The 24,944-nt window shown below is 35.3% G+C and overlaps 1 protein-coding gene across 2 annotated transcripts in view; it reads right to left on the reverse strand.

Moving 5' to 3' along the window:
• Positions 1-19,422, reverse strand: part of LOC129749120 (phospholipase A2 isozymes PA3A/PA3B/PA5) — a 29,723-nt gene extending 10,301 nt beyond the window's left edge. Inside the window, exons 1-3 of one of the 2 annotated variants that reach the window (XM_055744007.1) lie at positions 19,255-19,421; positions 18,554-18,723; positions 75-269 (exon numbers count right to left, since the gene is read on the reverse strand). In XM_055744007.1, coding sequence (XP_055599982.1) covers positions 75-269; positions 18,554-18,723; positions 19,255-19,313 — 424 coding nt within the window. In that variant the 5' untranslated portion in view covers positions 19,314-19,421. Of the gene's footprint in view, positions 1-74; positions 270-18,553; positions 18,724-19,254 lie in introns of both variants that reach the window. The other variant, XM_055744006.1, reaches the window with a different exon arrangement.
• Positions 19,423-24,944: the final 5,522 nt, after the last annotated feature.

Here is a 24,944-nt window from a genome sequence, read left to right on the forward strand (position 1 = left end):
AATACGCCTCCGTTTGATAGTTGCCGATGAATTTAGATCTGAAACAGAAGATTGATAGGTAAATAGGTACTTACCGGTGTTAAGGTTCTGCAAACATCTTCTAAACCTTGCGTCGCAGTCGCAGTGTGATCTGGTGAAGGCACCCCGATTGCAGAGGCCCCGCCGGCATTCACCCGGCAGCAGGATGTTCGGACACATGTCATGCTCGCGGCAACAGCGATCCTCATCGGCGTATCGGCCCACATCCGAGAAGTTAGCCGCAATGTCCCCTATGGCATCGGAAAACGAGAACAAACAGCAAACAAATAGTACAGGTGAGTCAGCGGGAATATTTGTTAGTACTCTTTTTTTTTAATAAGACATCATAGCGAGATAGTTCATCTCTTTAGTCATTCGTTTGAATTATGTAGGTCTAGGTGGTTTTACGATCGCCTCATAGCGGGTGCTTGTTGAGTATTTTTTACGACCTCATCAACGTGTCGGAATTGTCCACAATTGGTCACAGCATATCAAAAGATCAAACAACCGTTCGGAAGCAGTTTAATGACCTGAAAAATATCCTGAATTAAACATTTGTAGGTACATAATCAATCCGCTAAGCAGCCGATTTTAACTCAAAATTTATCGGACGGTTCATAAACACGTTTCAGTAAAATAAAATTAATTACCCATCTCACGATGCTGTATAAACTCTAAGCAAAGAGATAGACACAAATCGACAAGAAAAACCGGTTAGATATTACAAACATTTGAAATATTTCTTAAACATACCTCAAATAAGTATAATTTTCTTAAATCAATATTTCTCATGTTTTCTTCCTGTAAGAAGAATACAAAAAAAAAATGCCGAAAATCTTGAACTTGCTTGAACTTCCAGCGCCCAAAAATCTCGCAAAGATCGCGTGATGGATGTTGAGAGTCGCCGAGCGTTCGTTCGGCCAGACTGCTAATTGCTGAACAAACAACCATTTTTTTCACGCATTTGAAGGTGTGTTCGATGTTGGGACAGCTCCTTAACAGGCGAATGGATATTCGGATGCAAATATTATAATGAATTTCCGTCTTTCCTGCATTCCAAATTGAGCGTTAAATTTGAACTTCAAATGGTCGATCAGTCGAACATTTCCGATCCACCTACATCTATCTATATATATAAAAAGTAATTTCCGTTTGTTCGTTTGTATGTTTGTCTTCAATAGGCTCAGCTGCCTTAAGAGCTACACCCATAGAAGAGGTTGCAAAAATCCAATGCCTATTTAGCACATCTCTGTGCCGATAATGCGCTGAAATGTGCACTGTGCCGAAGATGATATGTTTGAAAAACCGTAACTGGCATAAGGACTCGGCTCCCAACTAAAATGATGCATGACCACTACATTCAAGCAAAACAAGAAAAACATTTTATGGGATTTCGTTCCTATTGGATAATTCATCCCAGAAACAAGAAAATAAAAATATAAACCACAGCGTTCGTAGGGAGAATCGAACTCAAATCACCAACCAAATGGTCTTGCCAGACTGACATCTTAACCAGTGTACAATTTGAGCTTCATGCAGGAAGAGGGATATTTGTCATAGGCATTCTGCCATCGATCAATCACAAAAGAAACGCACGACAGTGGCTTCCCGGCGTTTGGCCTCCTTTCAAGGTATTCATTTGTCTTGTGATGGAAACGGGAAAGGGAACGGGAGTGGAGGAAACGGGAAACCCACACCCAAAATTCAGCCTCTGTGCCAATGGCGTGTAGTCAATTACATAGCATCATTGGTACAAGAAGATAACGCGATCGGTGCTGATTCGATTTGCTCCCACCGGCATTAATCTCCCAAATTAACCGAATTGCGTATGTCTGAAAGAAACAAAATAAAAACGCTTTCACGTCCCTCCCTATCGCATCACAAGACGAAGAAGGATGGAAATAAATACCGGCCAACACCAGGCAGCCAGCGAACCGAGCACTGTGCGTGTGAATGTAGCAAAAGCAACAACAAAAACATCCTTCTAATTCAATCCCTTCAATCCAACAACCACGGCCGAGCTGTGCGTGTGTATGCAGTAAAAGCAACAACAAAAAAAAACATTCCTTCAATTCAATTCGCCGGCAAACAACCACGGCTAAGCTGTGCGTGTGTATGTAGCAAAAGCAACAAGAATATATTCCTTCAATTAACCGGCAAACAAGCACCGGCCAAGCTGCCCGGCTTTAGCAGCTGTGTATATGTAGCGTGTGTATGTAATAGCAGGCAGTAAGCAAAGCACAGTTCTCATTCAATGGGTTTCCCGTTTCCTCCACTCCCGTTCCCTTTCCCGTTTCCATCACAAGACAAATGAATACCTTGAAAGGAGGCCAAACGCCGGGAAGCCACTGTCGTGCGTTTCTTTTGTGATTGATCGGTGGCAGAATGCCTATGACAAATATCCCTCTTCCTGCATGAAGTTCAAATAGTACACTGGTTAAGATGTCGGTCTGGCAAGACCAATCAGTTAGTAATTTGAGTTCGATTCTCCCTACGGGTGCTGTGGTTTATATTTTTATTTTCTTGTTTCTGGGATGAATTATCCAATAGGAACGAAATCCCATAAAATGTTTTTCTTGTTTTGCTTGAATGTAGTGGTCATGCATCATTTTAGTTGGGAGCCGAGTCCTTATGCCAGTTACGGTTTTTCAAACATATCATCTTCGGCACAGTGCACATTTCAGCGCATTATCGGCACAGAGATGTGCTAAATAGGCATTGGATTTTTGCAACCTCTTCTATGGGTGCATTGAATGAGAACTGTGCTTTACTGCCTGCTATTACATACACACGCTACATATACACAGCTGCTACAGGGCTAGAAGCGCCCATGCGGTAAAAAAGTAGGGCAAAATAGTTACTTTGAAGTGAAATTAGGGTAAAATTAGTGACCAGATCAAGACGAAAACTAACTAAAAAATGTCATTAAAAACTAAAACAAAACGCTTTAAAGACAATTCTGATAATTGAAAAACGTTTTTTGGGAGGCTCTTGGCCTCACTTGTATAAAAGCAATATGTTGGACAAAAGAGGAACATTTTAAATAAGCTTAGATTATTTAAGAATAGTGACTGCAGAATCCTAAAGTTCTAAAGAAACAATGGGAGGGAACCAGAAGATCGTACTGTAAAGACTAGGACATCTAAGTCCGACAAAAACTTCGAGTTTATCCATTTTCTTTGAAAAAAAACCCACAAATTTTGAAAATTCATTCTATAGTGTATACATCATCAGAATTTTTCCAATGTCACTAAAACAGTTGAAAAAGTCTAAAATTATATTTAAAAAAGTTAACAGTTCGAAATAAATTTATAGAAACCAAAATTTTCAACAAAATTGTTATATGTGAGAGATCTACAAATGCAAATAAAAAACCATCAAACCATCACACAACCATCACTTTAAACCACACAAAAGTTTAAAGAATTTACTTGAAATTTAGTTAAGATTTACATTTATAGAAATTTCATTTTATTAAAGAGTCATGAAACTAAAAATGTTTAGGTCCTCATGAAAAAGTGACAAAACAATGATAGAGGTTTGAAAAAAGATAAAGACAAAATGTTGACAGAAGATTGACAATGACTTAAAGAAGCTAAGCGAAAAAATTGACTTAAGATGATAATAACACAAAAAGGCTAAATAATTTTACGAGACTAATCTTCAAGGTAGAATATAATTTTTCAAATTTAAAACTAATTTAAAACTCAAAGAGAATTTACTTACAAAAATGGAACATTTCCTAAGAGATTCACTGCAGACTTTATTGCATGATTCATAAATCAATCATTAGGAAGATTTACTAGAAAAGAAACACGACAGTTTCTTTAAAAAATTAACAGATCCAAGAAACATCTCAGAAATATTGTATCCATCCAAGAAACACCTATTGGAATATTGTAGAAAATATATCAGTAAACCTCTAAAAAGGTACAAAAATTACAAATCTACCAATATTTCAAATGATTCGAAAATGTCTAGAAAAAAGGGAACTTAGAAATGAAACATCCGATATTTTCGTTTCAATTGAGTCACTTTTCACAAGTTTACCTTCCATTTAATACAACCAAGAGCATTGAAAGCATGGAATGTTTCCTGCCGTGTGATTTAGTTCACTGTACAGATTGCGATTGATTTTTTAAAAATTAAGTTAAGAATTATTTTTAACAAATTCAAGCTTTAAAAGTCATAACACATCAAATCTTGGTTAAACATGTTGTAATAGTGTCACTTTAGGAAATATTTTTTCTTGACACGAATGCCAAAACTTTGGTAAAGTATCACAAATTAACAAAAAACTAAATATTTTTAGGCGAAAAACTATTTTTGTTTAAATTCCAATTGTCATCCATATAATGTTTAAGTGTAAGCGATATATCAAAGCAAAACAAAACAATAATCTTCATTACTGAATCTGAGCCATTCTCTCAATTTAGGTCGTGTGAATTCCCACAGGACTCGAAAGGAAAGAAAAGGAACCCGCCAAACAAATAATAAACGAATAACCTAATAATAAACTAATGAATAGATACATACCACTTGTCGTGAAACAATATAATGTTTTTAATGATGAGTAGAAAAAGTTTTAAAAAATAAGCTCAGTTGTAAGAAAATTATATACAAAATAGTGACTTTAGGGACCAAATTTTAAAAAAAGTAACTTCTGAGTGACCAGCCTGAAAAAAGTGACCAAGTTACTAAAAAGTGACCAACTTCTAGCCCTGCTGCTAAAGCCGGGCAGCTTGGCCGGTGCTTGTTTGCCGGTGAATTGAAGGAATATATTCTTGTTGCTTTTGCTACATACACACGCACAGCTTAGCCGTGGTTGTTTGCCGGCGAATTGAATTGAAGGAATGTTTTTTTTTTTGTTGCTTTTACTGCATACACACGCACAGCTCGGCCGTGCTTGTTTGCCGGTGGCTTGAAGGGATTGAATTAGAAGGATGTTTTTGTTGTTGCTTTTGCTACATTCACACGCACAGTGCTCGGTTCGCTGGCTGCCTGTTGTTGGCCGGTATTTATTTCCATCCTTCTTCGTCTTGTGATGCGATAGGGAGGGACGTGAAAGCGTTTTTATTTTGTTTCTTTCAGACATACGCAATTCGGTTAACTTGGGAGATTGATGCCGGTGGGAGCAAATCGAATCAGCACCGATCGCGTTATCTTCTTGTACCAATGATGCTATGTAATTGACTACACGCCATTGGCACAGAGGCTGAATTTTGGGTGTAGAGAGCTGAAATTTGGCATGGGTGCTCATTAGGACCAGGAATGATGAAAAATGTTTTTAGATTTTTGGATGACCCCTTTTGAAGGGGGTCATCCATACAACAACGGTTTTATTCCCCCGAACCGAAAGTCATGGCACCCATTTTGTGAACCGACTTTCGTTTCCGTTCGTTTCGTTGGCGGGATTATTTTCACCATCACCATGGGCAGGCTATTATAAACGACCACCCAGAGCTCACATGTACTGGATAGCAAATCGAAGCTTGCTGAGCATTAAAAATTTGAAAGTGAAAATTTTGGCGGGTGTTTTTTGTACACACAAAATTTTCGGGGCTCGACTTAGCAAAAATTCGCTATTACTTTCCGTTAGCAAAATATTTTTTTTACTGTTGAGTTAGCAAAAAGGTAAATTTGCTTGATTTTAGTAAAAACTAATTTTGTTGGCCGCTTTTCTTTTGAATAACAGCCGCCTTTACCGCCGAAAAGAAAACAATAAGTTGGGTTACGGGAATTCGGTGCCAGCGGTGATTTTGGTGACCAAGCGGACGACGACCAAGCGGATCTGTACTGGAAGCAAACAGGTAAAGACCATTATCTAGACCCATACAAACTTTTCGAGTTTTTATGTGTTAAATTTGCTTTTTTCACCAGGTTGGCGCTCCGAAAACACAACACCAAAGCCGGAAATTAACCCAAGAGGTTGTCAAGTCTCGGAAAAGGGAACCTGTTTCATGTTGGTCGACGATGAAAACATCCAGAACAACTTGGTACAAACGCCGGAAGAAATTATTTTATTTATTTCTTCCGGCGTCGAAAAAGTGTTGTAAAACAAAGTGGAAATCCAGAAAAAGTTTAAAAAAATAAATTAAAGTTAAGGAATTAGTGTTTTTTATAAGAAATCTGATAACCTTCCTGCGTTTCGAAAAGAAAAATTATAAATTTTGTAATAAAATTTCTAGGCGGTCTTTTTATTCGGATTTTGCTAGAAAATTGAGTAAAAATTGCGGCGGCTAACTTTTTCTCTTGTTTGCTAAAATTTTAGTGAAAAAATATTGCTAAAATGATTGCTAAATTTCTAGCAGGTCAAATTTGAGCAAAATTTTGCTAAATTCGGGCCTCGAAAATTTTGTGTGTACCTTCTACTGTTCAAAGCACATGCTACCGGTACGAGATATTTGGATACAATTATAAGCCTACATTTTGATTGAAAAATACAACTAGCCTGTTAGGAATATATTGACTAGAATTGTAGTGGCTTTCAAAGTGCTCTTTACCTCTGCTGGGGGGCTTTGAAGGTCAACCATTTTTATATTTTTGGAATTCCTCATAGAGAAAGAAAAAATTTTTAGATTCAGAGTTTATAAGTTCAAGGCTGCGATTTTAATGCTTCAATTGGAATTTTGATGGGGATTGAAAAATTGATAAGATAATAAAATTTGAGGTTTTGAGTTTTATCCAATTCGATTTCACTGATCAATTTCTAACTTTTGAGTTATCATTGATGACCAATGTTGTCGATTCTACCATCTATTAATAGGATGTTTGTGCCCATGAAAAAAAAAACAGAACTCCAAAAAAAAACCTTTTTCATAATATAGAAATGGTGTTTTCGAAATGATTTGTCTTCGATAACTTCAAAAGCTATTAGTAGAACTTCCAACATTTAAGGTAAACTAAATTAAACAGTGCGAAATTGAAAAGCGAAAAAAATACACACATGCAGTTGAAAACATGCAAAGTGAGTTTTTAACATGCTCAATAAAATCATCCATATAGAAAAGTGGGATAATCTTCAACAGATATTTTCATTAGATAAGAGATGGAAAAGATAAAAAAGCAGTTTAATCTTTTGAAGATAAAACTATAGGGGAGAGTGGGGATACTTGATCCCCTTTTCTTATTTTCACCATATCTTTTTGGAAAAATTTAGCAACTCGCCGTCTTTGACATTTTCTGACAGCTTGTAACTTCAAGTTTCTATGCTCCAAAAATTAGAACGATACTTGAACCCGTTGATGAACTAGAAGCATTTTCGTGGGAGTAAAAAAATTTTTCTGAAGTTAGGGGAGACTTGATCCCCTATTGAAGGAGACTTGATCTTTTATTCAGGAAGCCCTAATCCTTGTATAAAAATCAAACAAAACCCCAAGATAGAATGTTAATTAACTATTTTGGTCATGTTTGTTCTCATTTCACAATCTATAGCAGACATAAGAAGAAAATTCTATAACTTTGTCTCAACGCTAATAACATTGCATACTTAAAGGCGCTATTTTTTATGATTAAGAGAAAATTAATTATTTTTGCTCTTTTCTTCAGACAATTGTTGGATAAATATTAGTTTTTGGATAAATATTAGTAATTTCGTAATCAGCCATCATAACGATCAATTCAGAAGAAGAATATGCCGTTTGGAAGAGGGATCAATTGTAACCCAACTCTAGGGATCAATTGTACCCATAATCAACATTTTAGAAAACTTTTCCTGAAAAAAGTTGAGAGTTTTCGATTGCTTTGAAAATATGGCATTATGAAGTTTATTTTACGCTCGAACGATTGATACATTGGAACAAATATTTTTTTAATAATTTTCCCATGTAAGGAACATTTTGAAGTGATGCAAAAAGATCTTCAAGTTACATTTTGTGAAATTTTGCAAACCAAAGTTCAATTACTCAAACAATAATTTTGTTAAAATTTTTTAAACTACAAGCATTGTTATTTTGCTCATTTTGGCACATTTTTCTAGAATATTTGATCTTTGTAAGACATTCCAGTTTGGAGATATAGCTAAGGAATCAAGTATCCCCAGGGATCAAGTATCCTCATTCTCCCCTAAGGCCAAATCTATTCAAGCTTCCTAAAAAATGATGTTTGTCTATATTAAGTTTTCAATATCTTAGTCATCTTGCTGTTTTTATACATCGGATTGGGTTGAAAATTGGCACATAGAGGTTATTTGGGACAAACAATTGAATTCACTTATTAAAGTCAGGGGTCGGCCCAAGGGGTCGTCCATATAAACTATTCACTGTTTTTGCGATATTGTCGTTATTATAATAATATGTATATATACATCTATTTAAAGGAAATTGGTACATGAGAGTTTTGAGGGACGATCAATCGATTTCAGGTATTGAATTCAGCGTAAGGGGAGGGCAATAGGGTCGTCCATATTAACCTTATAATATTTTTGAAATATCGTCGTTATTATACATCGGATTGGGATGAAAATTTGCACACGGTAGTTTTCAGAGACGTACAATCGACTTCAGATATCAAAGATTGTATAAGAGGCCACCAAAAGGAGTTTGACTTTTTGGCAATAATTGGGTTGTTATGAGACGATTGACTCGAAATTTTTACACGGTTTTTTTTTTGGCACAGGCAATCAGTCCCTGATTTCAAATGAAGTAGCAGACGACAGAAGAGGTGTTCGTTCAATATTTTCGCAATTATAACTTAATAATTAATTCGGAAATGCATCAGGAAAATATTTGGCTATTGACTTTCATACAAACTGTTCATAACATATTCCAAGTTGAAAGCGAAACGGAGTTCGTATGGGAACAGCTAGTATCTAAATAAATGGAGATCGTAGTACAAAGTACAGCAAAATTCTGATTGTGTTTACCCCTAAATGTATGCACCACCGGTAACATTTCTTCAAAAATAAGCATCGGTGACAAGAAAATGCAAAATCTGAAAAGGATAAACCAGGATTATGTTTACTGAACGGGAATTTTGGGCTGATTCAAAGTCATGCGGTAAAACTTGGATTCATTTATATGAACGAGTCATGATAATTTGAGGTACGATGTTTAAATTCAAAAAGTTTCCTGTTTCACGATATCCTTTGGAAGGACTAAAAAACTAAAAGAATTTCTATTATTATAAATGAGAAATTCTCAGCGGCGTTCGAAAAAATAATCTTCGTTTATAAGTATTTTTCTACAAAAAAATGTTTAGAAATGCACAACCATTCGAAAAAACAATGAAATAATATTCTTCTTTTTTTATTACACACATCCATTGCGTAAGACTGAGTGGCGTTACTATTTTTCCGCACACCACTGTATGTACTCAAAAATTTAAGGCCTTTTTCCCAAAAACTGAAACAAACAATTGTAATTTTGAGTAATCTTGAAAAAAATCATCTTTGAATTTGAATTTACAGTGAGCAGTAGCACAATAAGCGCCGTTGAGTATGCAATAAACCTTCGAACAGTTATCAAAGAGCCAAGATCACAAAGTAATATATGTACTTAAATGCTTCGTAGGGCGCCAATCTAACAAATTGTTTGTTCGTGTGGTTGTGAGAATAACATCAAATACAAATATTCCTTCGAATAATCCAAAAAGGAATATTCAGACCCTGACTTTTCTCTTTTCATTAGTTGAAAAAATAATGTATGAGAAAATTTATAATTATCATATAGGAGAGAGTGGGGTAACGTGGGCCATGGGGAAACGTGGGCCACTTTCAATATCTCAGATGTGTGTTGAGATAAAAATCTCAATCCAACTGTCATCGTTTTTGCTTGGCGTGAGCATATTTTTCTATGTTGTTGACTTAAATACGTAGCATATGCTTCTTTTATTTATCAAGCTTAAAAAACTTGAAAGAAATTACTTGCATAATTCAAAAAGTACCCGGTAATTGCATCGCTGGGGAACCTAAAGTTCATAACAAAAATATGCTCATACGCTTATGATCTTAATTTTGTCATGATCTTTCACATGGAAAAGGAATTTTCGACGAAACATCAATGAGTCACACAAACGCAAACAATTTGCTTATCATACACCCATAGAAGAGGTTGCAAAAATCCAATGCCTATTTAGCAAATCTCTGTGCCGATAATGCGCTGAAATGTGCACTGTGCCGAAGATGATATGTTTGAAAAACCGTAACTGGCATAAGGACTCGGCTCCCAACTAAAATGATGCATGACCACTACATTCAAGCAAAACAAGAAAAACATTTTATGGGATTTCGTTCCTATTGGATAATTCATCCCAGAAACAAGAAAATAAAAATATAAAATACAGCGCCCGTAGGGAGAGTCGAACTCAAATCACCAACTAGATTACTATTTGAGCTTCATACAGGACGAGGGATATTTGTCATAGGCTTTCTGCCGTCGAACAATCACAAAAAAAAAACGCACGACGGTGGCTTCCCGGCGTTTGGCCGCCTTTCAAGGTAGTCCTTTGTCTTGCGATGGAAACGGGAAAGGGAACGGGAGTGAAGGCAAAGGGAAACCCATTGAATGAGAACTGTGCTTTGCTTACTGCCTGCTATTACATACACACGCTACATATACACAGCTGCTAAAGCCGGGCAGCTTGGCCGGTGCTTGTTTGCCGGTGAATTGAAGGAATATATTCTTGTTGCTTTTGCTACATACACACGCACAGCTTAGCCGTGGTTGTTTGCCGGCGAATTGAATTGAAGGAATGTTTTTTTTTTTGTTGCTTTTACTGCATACACACGCACAGCTCGGCCGTGCTTGTTTGCCGGTGGCTTGAAGGGATTGAATTAGAAGGATGTTTTTGTTGTTGCTTTTGCTACATTCACACGCACAGTGCTCGGTTCGCTGGCTGCCTGGTGTTGGCCGGTATTTGTTTCCATCCTTCTTCGTCTTATGATGCGATAGGGAGGGACGTGAAAACGTTTTTATTTTGTTTCTTTCAGACGTACGCAATTCGGTTGACTTGGGATGTTAATGCCGGTGGGAGCAAATCGAATCAGCACCAGTCGCGTTATCTTCTTGTACCAATGATGCTGTGTAATTGACTACACGCCATTGGCACAGAGGCTGAATTTTGGGTGTAGCTTGTGGGGAATCGTGGGCCACACATCGTGAACCACCTATATTTTTATGTTTTCAAACTCATTCAGAACTTAAAATTCGTTTCCCCTATCCCTATCTGTAAAGTTTTTTTATTGCCAAATGAAGAGTTATGAAAAATATTTTGTCAATCCTGCCATCCTGTCATCAATGCCAAAACGTTCGGAGGCCAGGTTTATGAATCTTTTCGATCATACACAACTCTCTTTTTTATTTCATGATCTGAAAATGCTTTCAAATAACGAAATGAATTATGAAATTACAATTATAATTTGGATTTAGTGGCCCACGATTCCCCACCATTTTTCAAAATTAAAAAAATGCTTTTTTTGAAACAGTCAAAATTTGGGCAAAAAACTTTTTCAAAATTAAAAAAAAAATGCTAAATGATACCTTAAAAATGTAGAAAACCATACCATTTTTTGTTTTCATTTTATATTTTATAATAAAGAAGTTATGGAACAAAGAAAAAAAGTGGCCCTTGATTCCTCACTCTCCCATACGTCATTTCTAAGCTTTCCAGAAAATTTTCTGAGCGTATTTAAGCCGGAAAAATCCGGGCAGTTTAACCCAAAAACTTGGAAAAATCTGGGCCTTGGATTTTAAATTTTTCGTTAAAAAAACGGGCAATAGCCGGGCAAATCAAACAAAAATCCAGACTTTTCCCATGAAAATTCAAGAGAAAAAGTGAAAAATGAAAACATGAAAAAACATTTTTCAATTCAAATTTCACATTTCCAAAACATCCATGTAGGACATTTTTCTCGATATCTCGACCACCAGGCTTGACAGGGCTTTTCCTTTGTTTTAAAAAAAAAGCAGGCAATCTAAAATGCTTAGTCATACCTATTACTCCCAACAAATTGGCAATATTTGAATGACTTAAGATAGCTCTGGTTTTTTTTATAAAGTTTCCGTTACTCTTTTGGAAATTTTTTTCATTGTACTTTTTTTAGCATGGCGGGATTTAGTATTTCCTAGTTTAAATTAACACTCTAAACGTTTTATGATTACAAAACAACTTTTGTTCTACAAAAAAAAATCATGAAGAAATTTGTTTGAAATTGTTATTCAGACTGATTCTAAGCTATATTTTTACATGATTTTTGTTTAAATTGTTCTTAATATTGTTAGTTAATATTGTACATGAGACCGCTGCAAAAAATGGCTTTTTGGTCCCATATGTTTTTTCGATGCCAAGCATCAGCGTAAAATTTGAGATGATTTCTGAGCAATCGTAACGCGTTTCATTTTGGGATGGAAATTTGTATGGAAGAAGAAATTTTTGCACATTATATCATTCAGAAAATTCAACTAAGCTTGAAATGAAGTTGGTCTTTGATTTCTGGTTTTGTCTATTCCTAAGCTTCATTTTTTGCTAACATGACCAGCAGCTAAGCATTTCATGAAAAATGTCATAACCATTTCCAAATAAAAAAATCTGAATCTATTGAAAAGTATTTAAAAATGGCAGACTCGGCTTGCTAGAGCTTTAAATAATTTCATGAAATGTTTTTGCAAAGGTAATATAAATCAATAGATTCCCTGGCTATGAAAAGTATTTTTTTGAGGATTTTTTACTCCCACCCTACGGTTACACAGCTTTCAAATAAGCTGTCAAAAACGCTAAAATAAAAAAAAAATAAAAAAAATTGTATAAAATCATATATTTTTTCTGGGGTACAAGTTAGGTTTGTGCTCTGTTCACATGAATCATGCTGCAAGAATCATGGAATATTTAAAATGCAAAGTATTATTTTTTGGATCTTTCAGCACATGTTTAGCGATTTTTGAATGGAAAATTTATTTTCCCATACAAATTTCCATAAAAAATTGAAACTCCAAAATTATTATTGCTATTTTTGGCAGCAAAAACAACCAAAAAAAAATGTTATGGAAGATTCTGAGAATTTAAAGAATTTGAAATTTCCATACAAAACTTGCAGCGGTCTATTGTACATTAGACTGAGTCGATTTGGGGTCATTTTGGAATTTCTCAAACCCTGGGGTCTAAAAAGCTTCGTTTTGGTCCAAAACTCATCCATGATTTTTTGCAAAATTTTTAAGTATCGTTTACATGAGTAAATTTGAACTTTTAGGTTTGTATGGGAAAATTGAATATTTTGTACTGAAAAATCGACATCATTTTTGTTTCGTCTGTGGAACCGAGCCAGCTGATGGTTTTTGTGCCAATTTATAAAATTCCTAAAGGAAATTTTCCACTGAACAACTTTGTCGAAGACTGTAACTTCGTATCTTCTTAGGAAAAAAAGTTATTAGTTGTCTAACAGGGGTATATCTTTTCGCATTGATAAAAAATAAATTCAATTGACATCCCTGCAGGCTGCCTAGCGAGGTATTGCGTGACTTCTTTCCATGCAACATTTCGCGAGGCTCAAGCAGTGATGTCAATAGAATTTACTATCGATCAATGCGAAAAGACATACCCCTGTTAAACAGCTAATAACTTTTTTTCCTAATAGAATTCGAAGTTACAGTCTTCGGCAAAGTTGTTCAATGGAAAATTTCCTTTAGGAATTTTATAAATTGGCACAAAAACCATCAGCTGGCTCGGTTCCACAGACGAAACAAAAATGATGTCGATTTTTCAGTACAAAATATTCAATTTTCCCATACAAACCTAAAAGTTCAAATTTACTCATGTAAACGTTACTTAAAAATTTTGCAAAAAATCATGGATTAGTTTTTGACCAAGACGAAGCTTTTTAGACCCCAGGGTTTGAGAAATTCCAAAATGACCCCAAATCGACTCAGTCTATTGTACATACTATAACAAATTTTTCGATTTGCTGTCGTTTTTTCCCAAGCTCGCTTTCAGACGGGATTTATATTTCATCTATTCTACCTTACTCAGGATTAGAGATGTACCGAATAGTGGTATTCGGCGAACGGCCGAATACCGAATAGTGACCTTTTCAACTATTCGACCAAACGAATATTCGGCCGAATATTCGGTCGAATATTTTGTTGAATTTTCAATACTAAACAATAAATTCATTTTTCTTCTATTTCTGCCATCTTAATGCCCCTCATATTTTTAGTCGATTATTTCCAACCAGATGTATAATTCATCAGATCTTTTTTAAGTAGAGATCTCTTAAATATTCAAAATGTCACCATTAGCTTGACATCAGATAACTTGTCGCTTCTGGGACGTTTATCACAAAAGAGATTAGGTTCCAATGAAATCTGGGCAAAACATTTCAAAACAGGTGCCAAGCTTTTTGAATTAGCTTTTTTCTAAGGAACGATGATCTTTAACCTTAAGCATACAATACTTTCTACGATACGTATCCACACGGCTGGGTCGGGCCTGAACGATTCTTTGAAAAACTTGTATTAAAAAACGAAAATCTGAACAGAAACTAGACATCATTCTCAGACGTACAAAAGGAAAAAAAAAATAAAACTACTTGAAATTTAAAGTTTTCATCGAATCACAACAGCAGTGTTCAAATCGTATCTAACGAATAAACTTACTCTAAACAATCGTTTTGTAGCGCAAAATTTTAAAATTTTCAAAGAGACATTTCAGTTTTTTTATTTGATTTAGCAATAAATCTGAATAAATCCGGGTAAAATCCGGAAAGTTTTAAAAAATATGTGTCCATCCCGGTTAGATTTAACTTTTCTCGAATTCTTTATTTGGTTTGTGGACAAGTCTGGATATATCAAGAAGTATAATCGATATATAATCCTATTTAAAGTGAAAAATACACGGGTAAACTTAAAATGTTTTACTGAAACCATAAGTTTTTGGTTATTTTAAAGCTTTTTCAACATTACTTTTGGATATTTTATAAATTATCCAACATCAGTTGAAAAATTTTACAAGTCTGTTTTTGTTTAAATTTAAAAAAATAAATATTCGGCATATTCGGCCTATTCGGCCGAATACCTAGCTCAACTATTCGGTTAGCCGAATATTCGTCTTAACGGTTTTTTGGCGGTATTCGGCGCCGAATATTCGGTCGACCGAATATTCGGTACATCTCTACTCAGGATCTTTAAAAATACAAATGATTGTTACCCTTACTACAATTTTTTAGAACGAAAAACACATGGACCATAGATTTCTGAGGCTACCAAAATGATAATTTTTCGAATAAAAAGTTCATTTTTAGTTTTTTCTTTTTTTTTGCTTCTTTTAGCTGTAGCTTCAAACAACAGCAGTTGTTATTAGTAGGAACATAGAAACATTCTTCGAAAAAAGTTAGTTAAGAAAATGATTGGCTATGGTTTAATGCCTAAGTTAGTAAACCTCGTTTAAAGGCAGGCTTGGGTTAGATTAGAGGGCATCTTGGCTTAATATATTTTTTTGAAACAGAAAAATCTAAAATATTGTACTATAGGGTAACGGACTTATTTTGCACCGGGTACATATTTTTGACCACCAACAGCTTTTTCCAATATTTCAATCATGAAAATTTTGAATAAATATAGTTAAAGCTACTCCTTATGATTTTAATCAAATCTAAGATTTCATTTAAATAAGTTGGTAAGAGAAAGAAAATTGAAAATTAAGATTTGATTCTTCACAGTTGGGCCGAATCAAGCCCATTTCAAGAGGACGTGGATTATTGGAGTCAACTTCCAAAAAGTTTTCTGCCTATCTGTGATGAATTTAACAACTACGAACATGTTCACAGCTATGATAAAACACTTGAAAACTAATTGCAAGCTAGAAGAACAAAAAAAAAACTTGTTTTAATCGAAATTTGATCCATGTCGAAAATAGGTCCTACTTAATTTCCTTTTTTTGGACCACCCAACGTAACCTGAATATTAAACTTGCTGTTAAATGTTCATGAACGTAACAAAACGTTGAACGGCGATATGAAAAGAGTTATGCTAACTATTTCCATCGCTTATTATAAATAAAATTTGTAAATATGGTATTATTTTTTTGATCAACTCGCTAAAGCTCAAATCCGGCTATAGACGGGTTGGGCGCCTGAAGGAGATCGTGTTCTAAAAATTAATCCTAATGATAAGTCAATTGGCCAGTATTTAACACTGCAGAGCAAATTTCACCGAAATTGCAGTGTGATGTCGGAATTTTCAAAACATTTGAAACACACTAGGTATACAACAGAGAAATTTTTCTATTTTACTCTATTCTTTTCGAAAATTACTGGCATAAGAAGTTGTAGAAAAAAAGGTTGTATTAAGAAATATTCAATAGACAAGTGTACCTAAATTATAGATGCTGGGGAAAGTCAGTTCAGGAATGAATTAACGTAAACAAACAATACTTGTATACAAGAATAAGAAAGGAAACGATTAACTGAACAATTCGTATATTATCGCATCAATCGCTGTATAGCTAAATTTTGAAAAAAAAATCAGTTTGAAGGTGGTGCAAAATAGCTCCAAAATACCGACAAGAGTAATGATCAAAGAAACGAGTTTTTAGGCTTAAATCTGATTATATTGCTACAAACAGCGATATGTTTCGATATAAAAAAGCCTTGATCTCCGTAATAAACGGATAACGCAATCAAAAATAAAAACACGTAGGGGAAAGTGTGGTATCATGGGCCACTTTTTTTCTTTGTTTCATAACTTTCTTTTTTAAATAATGGAAAGGTTTTCTATATTTTTGAGGTATCATTAGGCATTTTTTTGATATTTTTTAAATACATTAATTTCCCGAGTTTCGACTGTTTTAAAAAACGTAATTTATTTTGGATTTTGAAAAACTGTGGGGAAACGTGGGCCACCAAATCCAAATTTACTAGATAACGTGCAAAGTTTATGAGTTGACCCAAAACTGAAATATCATAATTCATTTAGTTATTTTAAAGCAATTTCAGATGAGGAAACTAAAAAGAGAGTTGTGTATGATCGAATAAATCCTAAAACCTGGCTCGCGAACGTTTCGGCAAAATTCCATATATAGGATTTTTGTTCGTCTCTGTCGCATCAGAAAAGATGAACAAAACATTTTTCATAATTCTTCATTTGGCATAAGGAAACTTTACAAGTTCTGAAGGTGTATAAAAACACCAAAATATAGGTGGCCCAAGATACCCCACAAAATGTGGCCCACGATTCCCCACAAGCAATGATTTGGAAATTGGTTTCGTTTGTGTGACCTATTTATGTTCGTTACCAATAAGTAAACACGATACGCGCCTTTTAGTGTGCTATAACCCCTCAAACAGTAGTTAACATGCTTGGCATCGCTCCTCAGATTTGCCCGTTCAGAGTAAGAGCGTGTATTTTTTTCGCTGTGCTCTCCCAAACGGAGAATCTTTAAAAAAATGCTCCGTTACCTCCAGAGCGACCAAGCGTCCACCCAAGTGTGGGCAAGAGAAGCAAGCAAACTGATGAAGTGCGTCCCGGTGCAGATAAATTCGTTCGCACTCGGGCGATAGAGAAGCTTTACAGAAAACTCGGTTTGTCTTCATCGGTTGCGTCTGGATCGATGTTTGGAAGTGCGTCAGAATTTTACAATGCAGAACATAAATCTAACGGAACTAAATTAATAACGCCAAAGGTAGTTAAGATAGAATGCTGGTGTTTTCGACAACATTGTTCTGTATAATAAAGCGCATATTTTTATATGAAATATAAAGTTTAGAAGTCCACCACTGCACTGCATAACGGCTTTTTTGAAGAAAACATTCCTGCATTGAAATCTTTCTGGCTTGATACACTGAGCGGCACAGCAGCGTCGCTAGAGCACAATTTTCTTGCCAGCTCCTTCTCTTTTCTTTAGAGCGAGCGACGTCCACCCGACCGTCAGAGCAACCGCAATCGGGCGCACTCGGCAAAAAGATAAGTGAACGTTGATCGGCTGAGCAGTGCACTCGGAAACCGAAATGATAAAAGTGTAATTCGTTCTCTGCTCTGTTCTGTTTGCGAGGTGTTGGACAAGCATGGTAGTTAATATGTACACAAATAACTTTCATAAATGCCTCGTACACAAATAAAAAGCACAAAAAACTCTTTTTGAAATGCAAAATTTTGTCATGTTCTGTCCGGTTTGTCAGCTTCACATCAAACACTACAATCTCTCTGAATAATTCACATAGCTGACACCTGACTGTACACATAGCTTGTTGGCATAAAAAATATATTAAAAAATTTTTATGGAACCATCCAAATATGTTATTAACTGATTTAAAATAGTTCATCTAAGATAGTCATTCAACACGTGTTTTCACTTGTACATCACTCAACGCTAAGCACAAAGCCATTCAGCGATACGTCCAAGGGCGCCCTCAAGAACCCATATCAATCGTGATGCGCAGACGACAGCAAAAAAGTTGTAAACTTCATTTCAACAAGTTTGCTCATCAATCGAAGCTGTAGGCCCGCGCCAGAACCGTTTCTTGATTGCCTGGCCTCCATCCGTAACAAAGCCTGCACACACTCTCAGTTTCAGTCTTAAGCTAATCAAACTCCTCAGATCGATCTCTTACCTGGTCCGCACCATTTCGTGCCGGGGTAGATGAATCCAAGGCCGCCCTGAAGTTCACCCGAAATTCCGCTGGCCTCGTTGCAGACCTCCTCTAGGGATATGACCGATTCCCGCGGCACCTGTCGCACCTTCTTTGAATCGAACTGCAACAGCATCCGCTGGATGTCGCCTCTTGGTCCAGAATAGAATTTTGGCGCATGGAATACGAGAAGGAGAAAAAAATTAAAGTTCAATGAAGAACTGCTTAGTGGCTCCGTTTGGTCGGCTCATGAACTCATTCACAGTTATGTGACATTGAAATTCTATAATTGGCTCATTTCTGTGCTCATTATACCTACTAGAAGAAGTAGGAAGCGAAGCAGTTCAGTAAAAAAAAGGATGATAAAAACTGGCTCGATCCATCTTCGGTCAATATCATTTGTATGTGCCCCGAAGACCTCACAAGCGTTCGATGACCTGCCGCCCGATATGCAATCAGGTTGGTACGCACGCGTGCAATTTCGATCTCGTGACATGTGTCACTTTATATTTAACATTAGTTTAGGTAAAAGAATAAGTTATCAATTACGGAATTTCGTTCCGAAATCGACCAAATGGAAAATGTAAATGGTTCTATTTAAAAAAAAGCAATTGCAGCAAATTTTGTTTGCTGGCGTTTTACTGATTCGAACGATATTCTCTAAAATAAATAATAAAACCTACCGATCATTGTGAATTTTGCAGTACGGGGGTCGACTGCTAAGTTCCACCATACGGGTCATCCGGAAGTCGGCCACTAGCACTGAGCTGCCGATGGTGTGGGTGATCAGTAGGAAAAGCGTAAGGGCAGTTAGGATCCGGTGGTTCGTCTGGAATTTAAAGTTGAAGGAAAAGAAAGTCTAATGTTAGAAAATTCGACTCAAACAGCCGCACTTTGTTTTGAATAATCCCGATCCATTGCATACAAAACACGAACTTCAATCATAAACTATGCTGAACATTTTCAGGCTCTATTATCTACAACTTGTTACCTCTTTCTATTCATGACGCAATCAACATTGTAAAGTGTTGCAAGATTTTCCTCTTGGAAAAATAAGTTCTATGTTTGCAACTTTTATGACCTCAAATCGTACTTCGAAGGCTTAAGCAAAGTTATAGCCTATCCCAGAAATCTTCAAATAAATTTGGCTATTTTCCATCATGAAAATCAAACCCGCGTACCTGTACGTTTGTTTAAAACTCTGGAAAGAAAATCTGAAAAAAGCAAGGTACTATGGCGTAGAGGGTTTCTTATAAAAAAAAAGGCCAATCATTAAATCTTTAGCAAGTACAATATTTTAAATATTTACTCTTTGACAATAAAAGAGCTGAGTTTGGCTACATTATTATAAAAATAGTGTGATATTTTCTTCCTTTTTGTATTTATCATCTAATCGTTTTGGTTATAGTTGTAGATCATCCAATTTTAAGAAAATTTTTGTTGAAGACATCAAAGCTCTATCTTTTGAAACAACATGTTTTAAAGACATTTTTTTTTAAACTAACGTAAATACACAAAGAAAATCGATTAACTTTATTCGTAGCGAGTTTAGGGGACTACTTTGTATGGAAGAGTTGTGATAGTTGTAAAACTACACAACTTCATCGAAGGTGCTAAGTCTCTATTTTGAATTTTTCTGGTACATTAAGAGTGACTTCATTTTTTAAAGGGATGTTTTCAATCTTCGATATCCCTGAAGGTTGCAAACATTAGAAAACAAAAACTTATGCATTTGAACGTGCAGCATTTTAACTATCGTGAGCATGTAATTTTATTTGTATGTTCAGTAGAACCTTGCTTATCCGAGCTCCAGTTATCCGTGATTTCGATCCACCATTATCATACAAGATTCATGTATTGTTTGCGCCCTAAAGTTATGCAAAACCATAGCAAAAGGATCTGAGTCAATGTGGAACTTTTGTTTGTGTATCAATAAAATACGGAAATTGCCAATCTACCATCTTTTAGTAAAGTAATTCTATTAGTAAAACCAAATACATACAAATGCAGTTACGAACTGTTAAAAGCTGGCATTTTGCCCTTTTAATTGCAAATGTTTTTGTTTTCAAAAGTTTGCAACTGTCAGAGATATTGTAGCCTGAAAACATGTTATTTTAAATTTGAAACACTCGAAAAGTACTATTAAACATCAAGATAGCAACTATACAACTTCAAGAAAGTTGTTGAGTTTCACAACTATCGCAATTCTTCCATACAAAGTAGTTCTTAAAACTTGCTACGAATATAGTCAATCGAATTGTTGTTTTATTAGGTTAGTTTTATAAAAATGTCTTTAAAACATGTTGTTTCATAAGGCAGAGCCTCATTGTCTTCAACAAAGTTTTTTTTTTAAATTATTTAAGATCTGAACTTTTATGAAAACGATTAAATGATAAATAAAACAAGAATGAAAAATTAATGTCACTTTCAGCTGTATTGATCAGGAAAAAATACAACAAAATATGCCCATTTCAAAATAATAATGAAATAATAACACACCATCAACATTTTTTTTTTACATTTAAGCCTTCAAATGCCCATGATCACGTTTTTCGAGTTTTAAACCACTGGTAATAGTTCTTAATATATAAACCAAGATAAACCGTTGAGGCTTCAGAAGAAAATCTTGCTTTTTTCAAACCTGGCACATATGATAAATTAATAAAAATAATATTTGATCAATTTAATTAGGAGAAGTTTTACATCATCGGTCTTTAAAAGTAGTCCCTACCCCCCAATTTTTGTAATATTTCGGAATGAATTCGTTTCAAAATATCCTCAAGGGAGGAGGTGAGCTCTTAAATATCGAGACAGGGGAGTGGTGAGCGAAAATGTAAAACCACTGATTCAGAATATGATATAGTCGTGTAACTGCGTGAGGATCGTTTAAAAACGCCTGATATTAGGCAATGTATAATTTGTTTTTAAACGAGTAGGGGAGAGTGGGGATACTTGATCCCCTTTTCTTATTTTCACCATATCTTTTTGGAAAAAAATAGCAACTCGCCGTCTTTGACATTTTCTGACAGCTTGTAACTTCAAGTTTCTATGCTCCAAAAATTAGAACGATACTTGAACCCGTTGATGAACTAGAAGCATTTTCGTGGGAGTTAAAAAATTGCGATTTTTCTGAAGTTAGGGTAGACTTGATCCCCTATTGAAGGAGACTTGATCTTTTATTCAGGAAGCCCTAATCCTTGTATAAAAATCTAACAAAACCCCAAGATAGAATGTTATCTGACTATTTTGGTCATGTTTGTTCTCATTTCACAATCTATAGCAGACATAAGAAGAAAATTCTATAACTTTGTCTCAACCCTAATAACATTGCATACTCAAAGGCGCTATTTTTTATAATTAAGAGAAAATTAATTATTTTTGCTCTTTTCTTCAGACAATTGTTTGATAAATATTAGTTTTTGGATAAATATCAGTAATTTCGTAATCAACAATCATAACGATCAATTCAGAAGAAGAATATGCCGTTTGGAAGGGGGATCAATTGTACCCAACTCTAGGGGATCAATTGTACCCATAATCATTATTTTAGAAAACTTTTTCTGAAAAAAGTTGAGAGTTTTCCATTGCTTTGAAAATATGGCATTATGAAGTTCATTTTACGCTCGAACGATTGATACATTGGAACAAATATTTTTTTCATAATTTTCCCATGTAAGGAACATTTTAAAGTGATGAAAAAAGATCTTCAAGTTACATTTTGTGAAATTTTTCAAACAAAGTTCAATTACTCAAACAATTATTTTGTTAAAAAATTTTAAACTACAAGCATTGTTATTTTGCTCATTTTGGCACATTTTTCTAGAACATTTGATCTTTGTAAGACATTGCAGTTTCGAGATATAGCTAAGGAATCAAGTATCCCCAGGGATCAAGTATCCTCATTCTCCCCTAATAATTAACACTCTAACTAAACCCATTTTTTTCGCCAAAAATTTCCTGCGCCGAAAGCTTCGTGTTATGATAACAAACAACCGTTGAGGAACAATTTTCTACCTTTATTTCCAAAAATTGCATAACCATAGGGGCTAAGGACATTAACTTTCAGTATATTTTCGGATGTAATTTTTATACAATTCTACCATTTTTTCCCAAATTTTGTATCATATGAAGAATAAGCTATTTTTGTCAAAATCGTCAAAAAATAACTGAGATAGATATTTCAAAAAATAAAATAAATAGATCTACGCAATCAATTGTAAATAATAAATAACGAGTTTGGCTTCTTGAAACCTAAAGTGTACAATAAACAAGTTGTAACAAAATAAACGGGTTCGTTTTGATGTGTAACGAATTATTATTTACCAACATCATTATCATAAAATGAGGTGTATCGGGACAGTTATGAACTATTAAGTAATATTTTTGTTAAATTCAGCTCTTTCTGTCCAAGATTTGCTTAAATAATGTATTTTGTGGACCTCTTAATAAAGAAAAAAAATTTTTTTAACTATCCATTTTCACACTGCTACTCATGTTCACCCCCGATTGTGGTAAATTAGAACCATGATGGAATCTAGAAAAGTAGACGAGGGTTGGATGCGGAGGAGGGGGCGAAACGCAGCCGAAATTTGACAGCTGGCTGTTTGGCTGGCTGCTGGCTGGCTCTGATGCCAGGTGCTCTGATTATTTGTAAAACACGAAGTTTTGCCAATCATCAAGACATTGCTTAGACAAAGATTTCGCCTTGATTTTTGCAAATATAATTCATAGAATCGAAACTAAATCTTCCAGGTGAGCTCCGGCTGGTAAGCAAAGCTGGAAGAGTTTGGACCTATAAACGACGGTGCCAGCTTTGTCGGTAGCGGTGAGTAACATTAATTTTGCATTACTTATGACAAATTTATGCTTATTCAACTCTTTTTGCTTTCAATAGCTATCTAGAAGCAGCAGAAAATCATCGAATCGGATGGTAACATGGCGAGGCGTTACATTCCATCGTCCGAGAAGCGGCTGGCCCTCCTGCAGGAACATGCGATCTTCATCGAGATGAAGAAGCTGCTTCAGGAGGACTCCCGTCTTTTGCCATCGCTGCTCCAGAAGATAAAATCGAGTAATCCGGATCTGATGGGTAGCATTTGGGAAAACCAGATGAAGTTTTTGGCACTTTTGAACGAGGGAACCGATGAGCTGAAATAGGAAAATAGGTGCAACGTTAGGCGCCTGAGCAGCATGACGAAAAGTCCGATGAGTGGGTTGGGGAATCAGTTCGATCCACTGCCGACTGTTGATTGTCCGGAATGGATTGAGCCCTGAAGGATTCCTGCAGGTGATGCTGTCCAATTGCAAGTCATCCTCGAGTGCAGCAAAGCTCCAGCTCAGCGCTGCTCGTGGGTGGTGGTGAAGGTAGATTAACTGAATATGTTAATATTAAAAAAGGCTTAAGCAGTATTGGTGCAACAGTATATTTGAAAATAAAATTTCGAATCATAAAATCGATTATCATTTAATCATGAAAATTATCAATAGCAGAATTTATAGCATACTTTTAGCAGAACCGATTTATTTTTATTTTCATCCAACACTTTTCGATTGGAGGGAAACAAAATAGCTCTTTGGATAAAGTAACAAGAATAAGGGGCAAGCAACATCCGGTTTAGGGTTTTGGTTGTTTGTTCCACCCTTTAAGATCCTTTCTATCATAAAGGTCAATGAAAAGTTTTTCTTTTTCGGAACATACGGAAAGACCGAACTGTATTGTAATTTAATTTAAAAAAAAGTGTTTAGAATACAAATTAATTCATACCCATATCATTGCTTTATTTCCGAAAACTCAATTTAAATATAATAAAATAAACTAAACCCCAGTATGGTTTTAAATCTGTTGATCTTTCGTTTACGATAAGCTTGTGCACATACACACACTTTTTTGCCATCTGATTTTTTATCTCTAACACCTGGCATCTCTGGACTCCTTTTTTCGTAAACACTACAGCCAGCTGTCAAAACTTTTTTCAATATGGCTGAATGGCGATTTGGCATATGAGATCACCATCCTAGATGCATCATGATTAGAACAGTGCCTCGTAAACTTAAGAACCGTAAAACAACAAAAAACAAAATCCATCCACGCTTCCATGCTATGTGTTGCGTTTTTATGTCGCTTTGCAGTTTATTATTGGTTTTTTCAACTATCTGTATGTTTAATTTGGGATTTCAACCCTCCAGGGTTTATTCCAACAACCTTTGCCATCACTCGTGCTTTTTTTGAAGAAATGTTAACGGTAATTCCTAGATCCAGAGGCACAAAAAGTCAAAGAAATTTTTCTTCTAGATTTCAAGCGAAAGCTGGAAGACAAATTCTTCCACCATGAAATTGATACCTAGTACATATTCTTTCGTTTGACATCATTTT

The sequence above is a fragment of the Uranotaenia lowii genome, chromosome 2 (genome assembly GCF_029784155.1).
Source record: "Uranotaenia lowii strain MFRU-FL chromosome 2, ASM2978415v1, whole genome shotgun sequence".
Lineage (NCBI taxonomy): Eukaryota > Metazoa > Arthropoda > Insecta > Diptera > Culicidae > Uranotaenia > Uranotaenia lowii.